This window comes from Passer domesticus, chromosome 2 (assembly GCF_036417665.1).
Source record: "Passer domesticus isolate bPasDom1 chromosome 2, bPasDom1.hap1, whole genome shotgun sequence".
Taxonomy (NCBI): Eukaryota; Metazoa; Chordata; class Aves; order Passeriformes; family Passeridae; genus Passer; species Passer domesticus.
In genome coordinates, this window is record NC_087475.1 from 25,361,529 (window position 1) to 25,376,434 (window position 14,906).

The 14,906-nt window shown below is 45.8% G+C and overlaps 2 protein-coding genes across 6 annotated transcripts in view; one reads left to right on the top strand and one right to left on the bottom strand.

The window, feature by feature from the left end:
• The window catches only part of COL4A1 (collagen type IV alpha 1 chain), a 119,684-nt gene extending 114,779 nt beyond the window's left edge, over positions 1-4,905 (bottom strand). For all 3 annotated transcript variants that reach the window (XR_010355631.1, XM_064407791.1, XM_064407792.1), the window contains exon 1: positions 4,654-4,905. Coding sequence is in view for 2 of the 3 variants with exons in the window: in XM_064407791.1 (XP_064263861.1) it covers positions 4,654-4,716 (63 nt within the window). In the remaining variant the exon portion in view is untranslated. The remainder of the gene's footprint in view (positions 1-4,653) is intronic.
• A 34-nt stretch (positions 4,906-4,939) lies between these two features.
• COL4A2 (collagen type IV alpha 2 chain) overlaps positions 4,940-14,906 on the top strand; it is a 137,757-nt gene continuing 127,790 nt past the window's right edge. The window contains exons 1-3 of one of the 3 annotated variants that reach the window (XM_064407786.1): positions 4,940-5,071; positions 5,345-5,448; positions 5,586-5,646. In XM_064407786.1, coding sequence (XP_064263856.1) covers positions 5,405-5,448; positions 5,586-5,646 — 105 coding nt within the window. In that variant the 5' untranslated portion in view covers positions 4,940-5,071; positions 5,345-5,404. Of the gene's footprint in view, positions 5,072-5,164; positions 5,449-5,585; positions 5,647-14,906 lie in introns of those variants that run through there. The other 2 variants (XM_064407789.1, XM_064407788.1) reach the window with 2 other exon arrangements.

Genomic DNA, 14,906 nt, shown 5'->3' on the forward strand with positions numbered 1-14,906 from the left:
TATGCTGACACTCAGCAGGTTCAGACTGTGCTCACCAACACAGCTGGCAGCAGGCAGGTGTGTGTTTCCAGAATATCCTGCCCTTCTCTCCCTCCTCCAGCACCCTATGGCATGATGCTGTAGAAGAAGTGGACAGAGGAAGTTGGCAAAAAGGACAAAAGGTATGAAGACATTCCTTTGGGAGCAAGGAGTCACCAGGCTTGTCCCCAGAAGTACCCATGCATTTTTCTGTGCATACATATTGAGTAATAACCCCCCACTGCTGGGACAGGTGAACCCATCCTACCACTCCTCCACTTTCCCAGCAAGCAGTGCTGGCCACAAGCTGGAAGGCCACCCTCCTGCCCACGCTCTCATGATCCTCTCTGGTGCACCCTCAGCCACCCCAGATCTTCTACCTCTTCCTGACAAGACATCTTGCTCCAACAGGAGGAAAAGGGAGCCCTTGCCTTCTTCATGCTTCCACACCCCACCATAGCCTGGCAGGGGCAACCAAACCCATTTCCTGTTCTTCTCTGAAGCCTTCCAGCCTGAGAGGAGCTTTACTCATCAGAAATCATTTCGGTCTCCCCTTCTGGCCATATTTTTGGAACCAGAGTGACCATATCTCCCTCCTGAATTAACACTTGCTAGGGTTTATTAAATGTGCTCCTGGTATTGTCAAGTCCCTGAGGACATTCAGGGACAAGGGTGTCAGATGGCCTCAGGGTGTCTCAGCATCAAAGACATGGCAGCCCTAGACACGACCTGCTGCAGAAGGCTGCCCAACCCTGCCTTGCTTCATTAGTAAAAGCACACCCAAGTGAAGTGCTACCAGTGATTCAGACTCAGTCATACAACTTCCCTTCAACCACATGCCAAAAGCCCAGGTCATTCTTTTTATCTGCTCTAGGTTTATGTGCCCTGTACATCTCCATCTCAGTAAATCCCATTTTTAAAGAAAAGAGGATAGAATATTGGTCAGATTAGTTAGAAGCAATTATATTCCTTTTGGCTTCTAACTGTGTGTGTCAGAATGGACTCCCAAATATTATGTAAAAGCAGGAGAGGTGATGCAAGGAAGGCATGAGGACAATACAGCAGAGTTGTCTCTGCCTGGCCACATACAGGACCACTCTTTATACAGGGCTTACCCAGGGACAGGAACCTCCTGGCCTCCCACCAGTGCATCCCCAGTTGCCACCACACTCTCAGCTCAAACAGAACTACTGGAATCAGCACTGCCCTTGTGGAAAAAATTATGTGTGCTTTTATTACTGTTTTGGCACACATTTCCCTATTAGCTCCATAGGGCTTGCTCTCACTCTGTCCCAGCACCCATTTCACTAAGACTAAAAACAGAACAGGGGGAATGGTTGGGAACTTGGAGAGAATGCTAAACGCACTGCTGAGCAGTGGTGGCCAGGAGAGCTCCTCTCTTCCACCAGGGCTTACATGGCAGCCACTTGTGTGGAAGGTGACTCAACCCAGGGCTCAAGTGCAGCTGAAGATCTCGCACGCAGCACAAGGACCAGCACTGCAGCAGCAGGGACAAGGTACCGAGCCATGAAACAGGCATTCCCATGGCACTGTCCTCTCTCAACCAAGCAGTACTAATGTTAGGAAACAGACTTTCTCCAAAGGAAATGGCAGCCTGAAGAGTGTCAGAAATGAGGGCCCCTGCAGAGATCCATCAAAACAAGCTTCTCCTGTAACCGTCTCATGGGAGCAGTCTTTTATCCTGACCTGGAAACATCTTAATCTACGGCTCTGTCTTCCACTCTGCTGTCACTGTAACCTGAAAATTAATCTCTGAGAAGAACACAGAACAGCACAAAAGCCCAGATTAGCTATAAATATAATTTTCATTATAATTCATCAAAATAAAGAACACAGAACTTCCAGTGTCACATCTGGAAGCACCACATTAAAACCAGCGGGAGCTGCAACGGAGCAGCTCCCTCCTTCTGTACTGAAGCACGTGATCTTGACAGTAGCTGGCTCAGGGCTGGCTTTGCTACGTCAAATGCCTCTATCAGAGCAGTCATTCCAAATCTCCTTGTATGTATTTAATCACAGATATGTCAGAGATAAAAACAATTTTTCACTCTGTCAGCCCTGACAGACTGCAGAATCACCACCACCAACACAGCATGAGCTGCTTCTGTCACACTTGCTTGTGCTTACAGGCATGGATGGTCTCAAGCCTAGAACAACCTCGATGCACATATGAAGAAACATTTACTGTGAGGGTGACTAAGCACTGACACAGGTTGCCTGGAGGGGTTGAGCAGTCTCCATCCTTGGACATACTCAAAACTCAGTGGGACACAGCATTAAGCAGCCTGCTGTAGCTGCCCCTGCTCTGAGCAAGAGGTTGGACTGGATGACCTCCAAGGCGCCCACCAGCCTTACCCATTCTGTGAGGAAGGCCATGGTACAATTAATAAGACTATGGCTGCACAACTGCCAATAAAAAAAAAATTAAAAATAAAAAAAACTCTAGCCAATAAAAGCTACCTTGGGGAAGGAAGGAACCAGCATAATTTCTTTTTCCCTGCAGAAAAGTGGTTGCTCCACTCAGTCTATTGTAAAGAGTACTGCTACAACCTTCCTTACCACACAATCTTCTGCTAATACACCTACTCTTTAAATGTAAACAGTGGGAACACGTTCATCTGAGGACAATGTGAGCACCGGGTCAGCTCTGCCCACTCTCCAAAAGCAGAAGAGGTGCTGCCCAGGTGTAGAGTGCTTCACACCACCCTGCCAGCCACAGTCATGCACAGGCATCAGCCCAGCTCAAGAATCTCCTAAGAGCAGCCTCTGGATCACCACCCACACGTGGTATGGTGCAGGCTAACAGCCATCTCCATCACCTTTTGTGTGGTTGCCAGTGACAGGCAACACTGTGGAGCTGGGGACAATGCCAGCAGAACTGAATTGATTGAAAGGCCACCCATGTACAGCCAAAGGTTTATCTAAGGCAACAAAACTGCAAGGAGCTCAACTTCCACTGCATACTTGTGTTTTCTGGTGGCACTGACAAGGAACTGGAAATCTGCAGTCAGCTTAACACATAAAGAATGGTTAATTATGGGAATAGCTTCATAATATAATTAACAGCTTCAGGTTACATTTTAAGAAATATTGATTTCAATGGAATAATTTATCCAGCACATGCTAGATACTTCTAGAACAGAGCCGCCTCACAGTTGCCACAGAAGACCTCAAATCATACAACTAATACTAAAGTTTGTATCTTCTTTTAATAAGTACCTCATCCCTACATAGTTTTGTGTATTTGATTGACAGTCATGGTTCACCCAATGACTTCACTTTACAGCACAAGGTGGGAATGTATCTCACAGATAGGTATTTTTATCTCTAGATATACCAAATTCAGAACTCAAATGTAAATAATTTACTTCAAAATACTCCAATTAATTATAATTAGTTACAACCTTAAGGGAATACAGTTTAATCAACTTAATGACAAATGCTGGGTGAATTGCCTTAGAGGATTCACCACTGAGTGATTTATTGCAATCACAGTAAGCCTGATATTATCAACCTAGGAGCAACAGACAAGAAATTGGAAGTTCAGTGCATTGTTTATTTCAGTTGGTTCAACACATACACACCTTCCCACTGGTCACACAGAGGTGTCAAAATTCTTTATAGGACTTAATTTCATCCGAAACTGCAGAAAAGCTTAAAAAAACCCTTTCCCATACCTCCATTGTTGACTGAAATGTTAATGCAAGATCTTAAATTTATAGCAGGAAGCATGACAAAAAGCCATGTGTCTACGGCTACTGAGAAGTTTTCTGCACTCCTGAATTTCATTAATACAGTATCAACCTAACCAAATTCAAGGAAAAAAGGAGACACAAAAAGATAACCTAATACAAACTATTGTGTAGGCTGCCCATTACTTAGACGTACAGAAGGAACAGCCCAAATACTTCAGGAGCGCCAGGAGAGAGAGTCCTTTAGACTTAAGGACAGCTAACAGCTATTATCACAGTGATAAAATTAGCTCCCTTAAGAAAAACTTTCAGACTACTTGCATGCTTTCGATTTTACGAAGTCTATGCCACAATCTAGTTCCATCCGGAAAGATGCCAAAATTCAGCTCTAACCATTAACATTAGGATCCTAAGCAGTACTCAGCCTACCGCCCATCGCGGGGGTCAAAGGCAGCGTGCACAGCACTTTGAATCCAAGCAGCCAATTCTAAATTATTATTAATATAAATATTGCTTCTTTTTTACTGTTTTTGTTTTTGTTTTTTTTTCATCGTGGAAGCACAGCTCGGTACTTTTCAGTCCCGGGTGGGTGCGTGCTTTCTATTCCCTCCCCAGTCAGCGGCGCTCCGTGCCGGGCCGTGGGAGAGCGCTGCGGGGCCCGTCCCCGCCGGACCCCCGCGGCCATCCCCGCTCCGCTCCGCTCCGCGCCCGCGGGGAGCCGGCGCGCAGGCACAGCCCGAGCAGCGGCGGGGCAGCCGGGCATCCGCGCCAAGCCCACCTGGCTGTCCCAGCGCCCCGCCAGCGGAGGCCCCGCGCCGACCCACGCCGGCTCCCGTCCCGTCCCGTCCCGCGGCTCCCCGTGAGAGGGTCCCGCGTATGCACGGGACCGCGCAGCCCGAAGGAGCCGCCCCCGCGTACTCACCGCGGCGGACACGGCGCTGAGCTCGGCGCTCAGCAGCAGCCCGAAGCCCAGCCAGAGCCGCATGCTGCCGCGCACCGCACCGCGCCGTCGGTCCCTGCGCGGCGCGACTCAGAGTGGGGCTCCGCGGGGCCGGCCCCACATGCGCGTCTCTTCCCTCCGTCGCGGCCGCGGCGCTTGCAATGCCTCGGGGGCGAAGGACTCGACTCGTCGTACACGATGGGCGGTGGCAGCCCCCCCTCTCCTCCCCTCCGGGCGGGGACCCTGGGAGGGCGCAACCTCGCCCGCTCCCGTTCCCCGCTGGCCGCAGTTCTTCCGCCTCCTCGTCCCCGCCGCGGGTGTGTGGTGGGCCGCGGGGGGCGGAGGTGGGAGGCGCGCCGCTTCCTCGCCGCACACGGCCGCGGCCGCCCGGGAGGGCACGGTACGGCAGCGCGGCGCGCAGCGGTGCGGAGCGGGCGGCGGAAGGGGCCGGGGCACGGCCGGCGGCGCTGGCTCCGCGCTGCCCGTCGGGGTCCGCGCCCCGCGGGTGCCTGCGCGCCGGCGGGACGCCGCTCTGGGCGCGGGGAGCGGCGCGACAGCCCTCTGTGCCCCGGATCGCAGCCCGGCCCGGCCGGCGGGGCCGCTCCCTGCTCCGGCAGCGGAGACCTCCGGCGGGGGGAGCGGCGTTGCTAGCGGGCTCTGCTCTGCCTTGCAGGGGTGGCCGTCCGGCGGGAGGGAGCCCTGAGCCGAGCCCCCGGCCGGGGAAGGAGCGAAAATGGACATCTCGCAGCTTCCCAGTGCACGTATTTTCCTTTGTCAGTAAGTAATTCCGCTCCTTAGGCTTTTGGAAATAACTTTTTTAAAGTCGTATTGTCACCTTTAACTGCAGAGCGTTATCACGTGCTTGTTTTGCACTAGCTTAAAACAATATCGTCCTTCTTCACCTTTCCCTGCAGGGATACGGGGCTTTTGCTGATCCTGATGGAAGTTGTGCTGTCAGCCGTCAAAGTGGACGCTGTAAGTAAAACATCTTCGGACTTTTACTGAGGAGAGAAGAGGAGAAAAAAGCAGTTTCCTTGGTACCAATAAGTGAGGAACTGCGTTTTCCTTGCCAGATGGCTTATCTATCTTTCCGTTTAAAGAAACAACTAACAAATCATCTTAGGAAGCCTTACAGATTGCTGTCTTCAACAAAATTATGTTCAGCAGAGAAGCATAACCCTTCAAGTGTCAGGTTGTTTGAAGTATTCCACTGTTAATTTTGTTCTAATTGGGTTATTTGTTAAAACGATAGTGAAACAAACCCAACAATTTCTTTATTTTTGTGAGAAACACACCAAAAATGCAGTGCTGAGTCCTTTGGTAAAGTTAACCTGCAGGTGAAATGTCTTCATTTACATACAAACCTCAGCTGAGGGCTGTGAAGCTTATTTCTACAAGTCAGAGTTTATAAACAAATTGTTGTTTAAATTAAAGTGTTAAATCAAAAAAATGGGTGTTATGTGCCCTATAGATGGTTTCAGCTGCATTCCTGAGTTGTTGATATAAGCAGATGTTACTAAACTCTTGCATCGTTGTCACAAGGATGTGAGAACTGTGAGAGATAATGCATAGGAGAGTATGCATTAAAAAATAGGCAATATTTGCCTGTTACAAAGCGTGGTGAGTTTAATGGAAAGATTGTCATTAGTGGGTATAGATTTTGGATCAGGCCTGAATATAGGAGGCTGAGGTTGGTAGGCTTGGCTTGTGGCTGCATTTATTGGTCAGCCACAAGTGTGGGTAAGGCTCTGTGGTCATGTGCTGGTGGGACCTTGATGACATTTTTTCAAAAGCTGTCCTGCTTACATTTTAATTCTACTGTCTGCAACTCTATGACTTTCCATTCCATGTAGACGTATGATGATAGGCCAGATCTCTGGTGAGATGGCATATCGTGTTAAGGAATGGGAAATACCATGTTAAGGAATGGGAAATACCATGTTAAGGAATGGGAAACACTGTGTTATGGAATGGGAAGCACTATGGCTGGTGCAGCAGGTGTTGTGACACAGGATAATCCTGCACTCCGGCTGCAGTTGGCATGTGGCACTTGCCCGTCAGCCTGCGTGGATGGCTGATCTCTCCACATCATGCCTGAGCAAGAGCTGTCTGGCTGGGGACCCACAGCCCTGTAGGAAGGGACAGGAGCAAGAACCTTAAGTGTCACGTGCTGCTTGTCTTTGCCTCATTTAGATACAAATGTTGTTCTGCTGCATAGTGCTGAATGGATGATAAAATTACCATGTGCTACTGAAACCAGAGCAGGCTGGTGATAACTGCAATTGTTTTATGCCCAGGAATGATATCACTGGGATCAGATGACATAAACCAGTGGCATTATGACTCTTCTTCTGTCAAGTTGTGTTGTAGTGTACATAGCGTGATACCTGAGTTTTAGCTATAGCATAGACTAATCCATTTTCCTTCATGTTCTTACAGTAGACTGCAGGCTGTGGTGAGGTATGCTGAAGAGGTGTTCAAGAGATCTCAGTTAATGCATGCAGTCTGAGCATGGCTGCTTGAATCTCCACGTGCTGGTTTTCCCAGAGAAGCTTGAAAGAGTAAATTGGCTTGCTTGAAGGTTTAATTTCTCAGATTTAGTAGTTCCTAAGCTGGCAGCTGTATAGGAGATGAAACACTCCAGTGAATGTGAATGGGGAAGTCTGGTCATGTTTCCATGAAAAATTGAGCTGCACTGCCACCACAGTATTTATCTGATTTTCCACTCACATGCTGCTTCCTTCCCTTGGTCAGCCCAGGTCTTTCTGTAGTTGCGTGGTGAGCTGAATTGGAAAATTCCTTGTTTGTACTAATCACTACCCCAAAAAAGAAGAGGGGTGAGAGCTAACTCTATCCTGGGTCAGATCATCACTTGTATTCATAGAAACCTGGAAATACCAGGCTGCCTACCTGTGGGCTGCTTCAGAAATAGCCTGGGAGATTCCCCCTAGAAGATACACTGCAATCCTAATTTAGAACAGCTTCTTTTGAGGTATATCTACACTGACAGACATGGTTTATTTATATCTGATTAAATAAGTGTATAGTTGGGTTCATCTTTGAGTATGAGTGGTGTTCTGTAAGAAGATCAGACAGAATAATGATACCTTGAAAAAAATCACTAGCATTTTGGGGACTCTCCTAGCACATCTCATTGCTTTATTCAAAATTTCTTTGAACCCTGGAAGAATTATTGGATAGTTAAGAGAGTACTCTTTCCATGTTCAGTCATGGAGCTGACGGGAAGGGTCAGCTCTCTTAAAGAACTATGAGAAATTCAGAATCCTGAATGAAGGAGGTCGCAGCTGCCTAAGGCTAAGCCGCTCATTTTCACTGCCATCAACAGCCATGTCTTGGTCTGGCAGTGGTGTTTCGATGCTGAGGGTCACAGAATTTGTATCACATTGTGGACAGGCAGCAGGATGGCTGCCCAAGTGGGAATTTATTTGTGTATTTTAAGAGCCATGACTTCTCCCATCAACATCATGTAATGCCAGACAGACAAGCACATTCACAGCCAGTATTGCACACATGGAAATGTAGTCATGGTAGATAGCTTTGAATTCCTTATTTTTGTCCCTCCTTTCTTGGGTGCTGTCTGCTCCACTCATCAGTAAAAGTCTTTTCTTTGTTGCTCTTGAAATTCTTCCTTGAAATTATTTTTTTCTGCCATCCTATGAAACTGATACTGATTCTAATTTACTAATTAATCATTCTCTCTTGAAAGATTTCTTTAAGAGTCATTTGTTCTATGTCTGTGTGGAAAAAATTAGAGAGTCTATTCTTTGTATACAGTCATATCCTGTATAAGTGAATCAAGTTATTCATGCAAGGACAAGACAGGTTACACCAAAAGCAAAATATTGTATCTACCTGAAGTTAGTGATGACAAGGAAGAGTTTCTTTCATGTGTCCATATTTTTTGAGCTCTTTGTACCAAGTCACATATAGGTTCTTTACCTACTTTTTCTTCTTTATAGATCAGAATTATGATTAAAGAATATATTGTATTCAAGTTAATATAATATATTCAAGTTAATATAATATATTCAAGCTAATTCTGTCTTGTTGAGTTATTAACTGGTATATCATATGTCATGCTGCATTTGGTAGCAGAATAGACAGAGTTCTGTCAGCCTCCCAGAATTCTCAGAGTTAAAATGTTGATACTGAGAGACAAAAACCTTGACAAGGTAAACTGTCATGTAATAAAATGATCTTGTTGTTTTTTCACCTTACTCTGAAAGTAGCTGAAGTGGTTTCAGAAATTCAGCATTGCTTTTCCTTGAGCTTTTAAGGTAGGACATCTGGGTTTTATTGTGAAGTGATTTTACCACAGGAAGCCTTTATGCATTATGATACTAAACCTATCACGTATTTTTAAATTTTTTTAATTCTGCACAAAAAAATATTTGTAGGTCCAAATATATTTGCCTTACACAGAGTATAAAGCTGCATTGTGGCTTATTAAGTTATGCTATAAGCAAACGCATTTGTTATAAATATTTCCACTCAGTAATTCAGAGCACATTTTGTATTAGTGTTGGGTTTGGGGTTTTTTTGCAGTAATGCATTTCTTGTTTGGGACCAGATTATTCTTAATTACTTCTTTGCTTTTGTTTTGACAAGCCAAAAGTTGGCCAAGGAGTGGAACATTCTTCATATCATATTGTACTGATCCAAGATCTGAGAGTTCAATGTTAATTTAGTAGCTTACATAGTTTTGCCTAAGAAGGTAGCTTATCTTGCTTTATTCCCAGTGCCCTGTTTGCTCCTCAGGAGTAAAAAACACAGTGAAATCTGCAGAGTTTCCTGATGTTTATCAACAGTTATTTTCTTTAAAATGGCAGCACCTAGTTGATAGCAGCAGTTGACTCAGCTCACAGTGAAAGTATGTGATCTTTATCATGCAAACATTTCTCAGTGACCAAGGACCAACACTTGGTTTCCACGTGCCCTTTTTTGTCCATTTGGAAGCTGAAGGTGCTGGTTTGATATGAAGAAAGCTCCTTGTTTTCACACCCTAGAAACAATGTGTAGCAAGGAAAAATGCTCTCACAGTTCATGAGCAAACTTGCATTTGTGTGATTAATTTTCCCTACTTCAGCAGAGTCATGTTTTTGTTGCAGTTTTCCCCTCTTTGACAGTCAGTGTTTGACTAGGCTGCTGCATCTTATGAACACACCTGGTTTTTGCTGTCTTTCAGTTTCTGCTTTTACTTTTGTGCTTCCCAGGAACGAGGGGTGATGTGCTTGTGGATTGGGCAGCAGCAGAGTGGGCTGCCAGAGAGGAGCCAGGAGGATGGGACCACGGACAGGAGGACCTGTACCCTCCAGCGTGTCCAGGTGGTCACCAGGGGCAGACACAGCCATGGAGGGCAGGGCAGGGCCGTGGGGATGGAGGCAGGCAGAGCCAGGCCGGGGTATTTGCCCACAGGAGGTCGGGGTGGCCTGGCACAGGCATGGCTGACCACAGCTCGGGTCAGCACCGAGGCCCAGCATTCAGCCAAGCTCCCAGGCTGCTGGCAGGCCAAGGGGGAAGCCCCACTGCTCACAGCCCTTTTCCCACACAGCTCATTTCACACCGCTCTGGGAGTGCAGCTGCACCCGGAGCTGGCCCTGCGCCCGGTGAGCAGACCCGGGGCTCCCCTGGGGTGGGATGGGGGAGCCAGCCTGAGGCAGAGGCAGCCAGCAGGTCCTGGTGCAGCCCAGCTGGCTGCAGGGAGGCCGGGAAGCTGGAAAAGCAGATGTGTAAGTTTCAAATTTGTGGCAATTTTACAGAAATCAACATGTTTTTAGGAGGAACAGAATTTTAAAATTGACCAGAGCCTTCTGTATTAATTGAAAGGGCAGCATCATTTGGTATTTCTCTCCAGGAATAGTTCCTCAAAGGGGACTTTTTGTCAAGAAAACCCCCTGATTTCTAATATAAATTTACTAACAAGTTCTATTTTTATTTTAGAAACACGAGATCAGAAGAACATTTAGATCATATCAGTTACCGAGGATGCACGCTTACTGGGATATTTCAGGCATCCTATTTATTTGTAAATGATCCCGACCTTTATTTTGAAGTAGCTTTCTGAAGTTAGCAAGTAAAGATCATTCAGATAAATAGAGCTTGGCTTATTTTTGGCAGGTCCTAGCTGCAGATCCTACCCACACCTCTTCTCACTATTGCATGATGCAGCCAAATAATAAATGCTTTATTCCAAGTATACTTTTCCTTTATAGTTCACCAGACTCTTAAAGGTCTGACCAAAATTACTTGCATATATAATCAGGCTGTATACAGAAAAGTAATGCTGGGCAAAGTGAAATACTTTGCATACAGCACATTCATTTTGTTCTACAATTGGAGGTTTTTGGGCAAAGTGAAATACTTTGCATACAGCACATTCATTTTGTTCTACAATTGGAGTTTTTTGGGGTTTTGGTGGGTTTTTTGTTGTCTTCTAGTTTGTGTCATTATAAAACAACTAACTTCCTCGGGTTTAAGCCTTGTCACAAAGCACAGCTTTGAGCTCCTGAGTTTTTACATCCAATGGAGCTCTGGGACTTTGTGTACCTGCCACTGGTGCCTGAGCAGTGTGGCTGTCCTTCTGTCCATCCTCTGGAGGCTGCAGCTCCTGGCTCAACGCAGAGCTGACCCCCTTGGTGCACACCCCAGCCTCCTGTGGAAACACAGGCTTGGAAACAAACCAGTTGTTCATCAGAGATAAAAAGAAGGAAAGAAGCCATCTGTACAAATTGTCCATGCTCTGCCTCTACCACATGGATCTCCATTGTCAGGTCCTGCCCATGCTTGTAAGGAGCAGAATCATTTTCCAAGGTAGGGACGGGAAACTGGGAAAGCTTTGCAGGCTTTCCCTGTCTCCCTGGTGTGTGTCTTGCTCTCAGCAAAGTGTTGGCTCCTGCTGCTCCATGTGTGCAGTCGCCGGGCATGCCGCATATGGATGAGGAAAGGCAGTCCCACATTCAGGCTGCAGCCTCACTGACCCCGAGTAATTGATGTTCAGACACCTGGTCTGAGTCTCACGGCATCCTGAACACATGTACCGAGACCCCAGGGTGCAATTCCGGCAGGAGAGCGGAGCTGCTTGCGAGGGCTGCCGGAGTGTCCTGGGCTGAGCCGCGGCAAGGGAGTGGGCAGAAAGGAATGCCGCTCCCGCGCAGGGCTGGGAATAGCCGCTGGGGCCACGGAGCATGGGAAGCCTGCATATCTCCCCAAGCCGGCAGCCAGAGAAACAGTCTGCTGGAAACAGCCCAAACATCTCTGCGTGAAACTTAGGAAATCTTAAGTGACGCTGGCTGGAAGAAGGATGTGAATGGGGAAATGTAAGCATTTTTCTTGCAGTGTGGGGCTGAGGCTACATTTCCACCCGGTGCTTTGCAGGTTTGTGGTAAGAATAAGTGTGAAGAAGTCGGTGTGAAGTTGTCCAAATCTTCTGTCCTCAGTACGTGCCCAGGAGGTAGCCAGCACATCTGTTATCTCTTAACTCACTCAGGCTCAGAGGCTGCTTCCTCTCTGGCTGTGTCCGTACAGTAAACCGCAGAGTCCCAGGTGTATTCTGTGCCTTGTGGTCAGCTGGCACAGTCTGTCCACGTCCGTAACAGCAATAGCCTTCTCAGTTTCCAAAACAGGGTGGCCCCTTAGAGACTGCCTCTGTTCCTTACATTATGCTGACTCCTGCACCATGGCCAAAACTGTCTTTGCAAGCAAAGCAAGTGAAAGATTCCTAGTCCAAACTGCAGGCATTCATGAAGCCATTTGGACAGCTAAGTGGCACAGATGGGGCACAGGGCTCCCTAACACATTATTATAGACATAGAGCATGTGTGCCTCAGACTCATCAACTGGCTGAAAATCGGGGCCCACTCTCATTTCTCACATGCATCATTGTATTGGGGAGTTTGACCAGAGTAAGAATGGCATAAAAGAACTGAGCAGCACTGTCGCCCATTTGAATAGGAAATTTGTGCTAGGGAAGACCCAAACCCTTCCTGATAGCTTTGTTTTAAGCTTTTTGTGATGATTCATGGCATTTTCTTGCCTTATCTGTTGATATTTTGCTTCATATAAGCAAAATAAAGGACAAAAATAAGCATATAAGAAGCTGTGACTGGCAACAGGTCACAAGTCAAATTGCAAAAGCAGAGGTAGCAAAAAACTATTTACTCATCCTCTGTGCCATGCCTAAGTGTTAGGAAAAGCAGTCCTTCCCAATAAAAGGAAAGTGACTAGAATATCTAGCAATGAGCTACATACTTGTTTTCTGGTGGCTTATGTTAAACATCCCAGCTGCACCCTAAACTGTTCTGGAGTGTCAACACTGCAGTGCATTTTCTTCAACTGCCCCACTCTCCAGAGAGCTTTTCCAGGGAATAGGTGAGGAGCATGGCAAAAATGTGCTCTTTTACCTTGTGGTTTTAGAATGCAGTCAAGAACAGGTGAGTAGTGGAGGGGAAGGGTTTTAATTGTCCTCATTTGATGTGAACTGGGGTTTGCCAGTTGTCAGTCACACAATACTGTCTTCCAGTCTCGGTTTCTTTCTTACTTTTCTATTCTACTTCTTTCCTGTGGCAAGAGGTTTTTATTTCTTTGTGAATCATAGCCTTGCTGCCTTAGCTATTAGGCTATTAATACTGCCTTGAAAAAAAAAAAAAAGTCCACTATAAGGTGATCTGTTTAGCTTTTACATTGGTCTTAGAGAATGAGAGAACTTTGTGAGACTCCATCCCTTCAGTGATCTAGGGACTAAAAGGATCAGTACTCCTTTATTTTGAGTAAACAGACTTAATTAGACTCAAAAAGAGTGAAATATGGTACTGTTTTTATACAACAAACCATCTATACCTGAATCCCTTTTAAGAAATTATTATTTAAATAAACATATGGTTGATGGACTGGGAAAAATCCAGGGGAAAAAAAATCCTCATTACTATTTTATAAACCTTTTTTCTCATTAATCCTTTGTGAATTTATGTCGTCAAATTGAGATCCAAACATACCATCCATCCAATGCATGATTTGCCCAATGCTATTCTGATTATGTTTCTGTGTAAGAGGGGAAACTTTAAACTCTCCTTGTTGTTACTTGCTCATAATAATTGTTTTTGTGTCTTCAAGGGGATAATATAGTAGCCATTCTTCAAGAAAATGTTGCCTCTGCTTTTACAACTCTAATCTCTTGCTTGAGGTTCGTATTGTCCCTTGGGGAGACAGTATCACATAGAGTCACAAGTGAGTAGATGGGTGATTAGTAAGGTAGCTTGAGGCTGTATCATAAATCACTTTGAAGGTTAGGACTGTATTCTTGAATTTGTCTGAGTAAGGAATCCTGTGAGCCCTACAGCAACGTGCTTGCATGATCCTGTGCTGCTTCATGCTTTGAACCAACTGGTCTGTTCTTTTTCCAAGGAAAAACATGCAGCAGTTACTCTGAGCAAATCACAGGCAGCCAGAAACATCATACTGGCATGTTGAGAGCTCTTTGTGTATAGAACCCAGTTTCCATATAGAGATAGATTCCATGAGGCTTGTCAGCTGCAGTGGAACTATACCATCTCAAATTAGGGATGATGTAATTTTTACTACTTCTTCAAGGTATTTAATTTTCATTCAGCATGATTTCCATGTTAGTCATGTATCATTCACTGTCTTCAATAAAGTCAGTAACATGTGTAAACAAGGAGAGAGGAACTGAAGTACAGTCATCATGCGTTATAAATGAGGAGGAGACTGAGATCCACCCCGGGCACGTGTTCTTAGACTTGAGGCTGATTAGGCTCTAAAAGAATGTTCCATTAAGACAAGGACACATAGCCTCATAGAATAGCATAATTAATTTGGGGAGATTAAAGCTCATCCTCCTCAGAAAAAAAAAGGGGATATAAAAATGCACTTGCCATGTAGTTTCATTACTTACCCTACAGACACAGTCCATGGAGAGATTACAGTGCTGCATGCAGGTAATGGGCAATCCCATTCGACTGTGCAGAAACTCCACAAACCCATGTATGTACATACAGAAAAAAACAGGATTTTTTTATTTAACAGAGGGACAGGGACCATCCTAAAATTATTTGACTGTCATCCAAAGATCCCCCAGTGTTTGCAGCCTTTCTGAAAACATAAATTTTCTTTGAAGAAAGTCCTGTTCCTCAGTAGCTAAGAAGCCAGGCCTCAGACCATTTTTTGTCTTTTTGTGGTCAGATTGATCTGAAGTTGTTTCA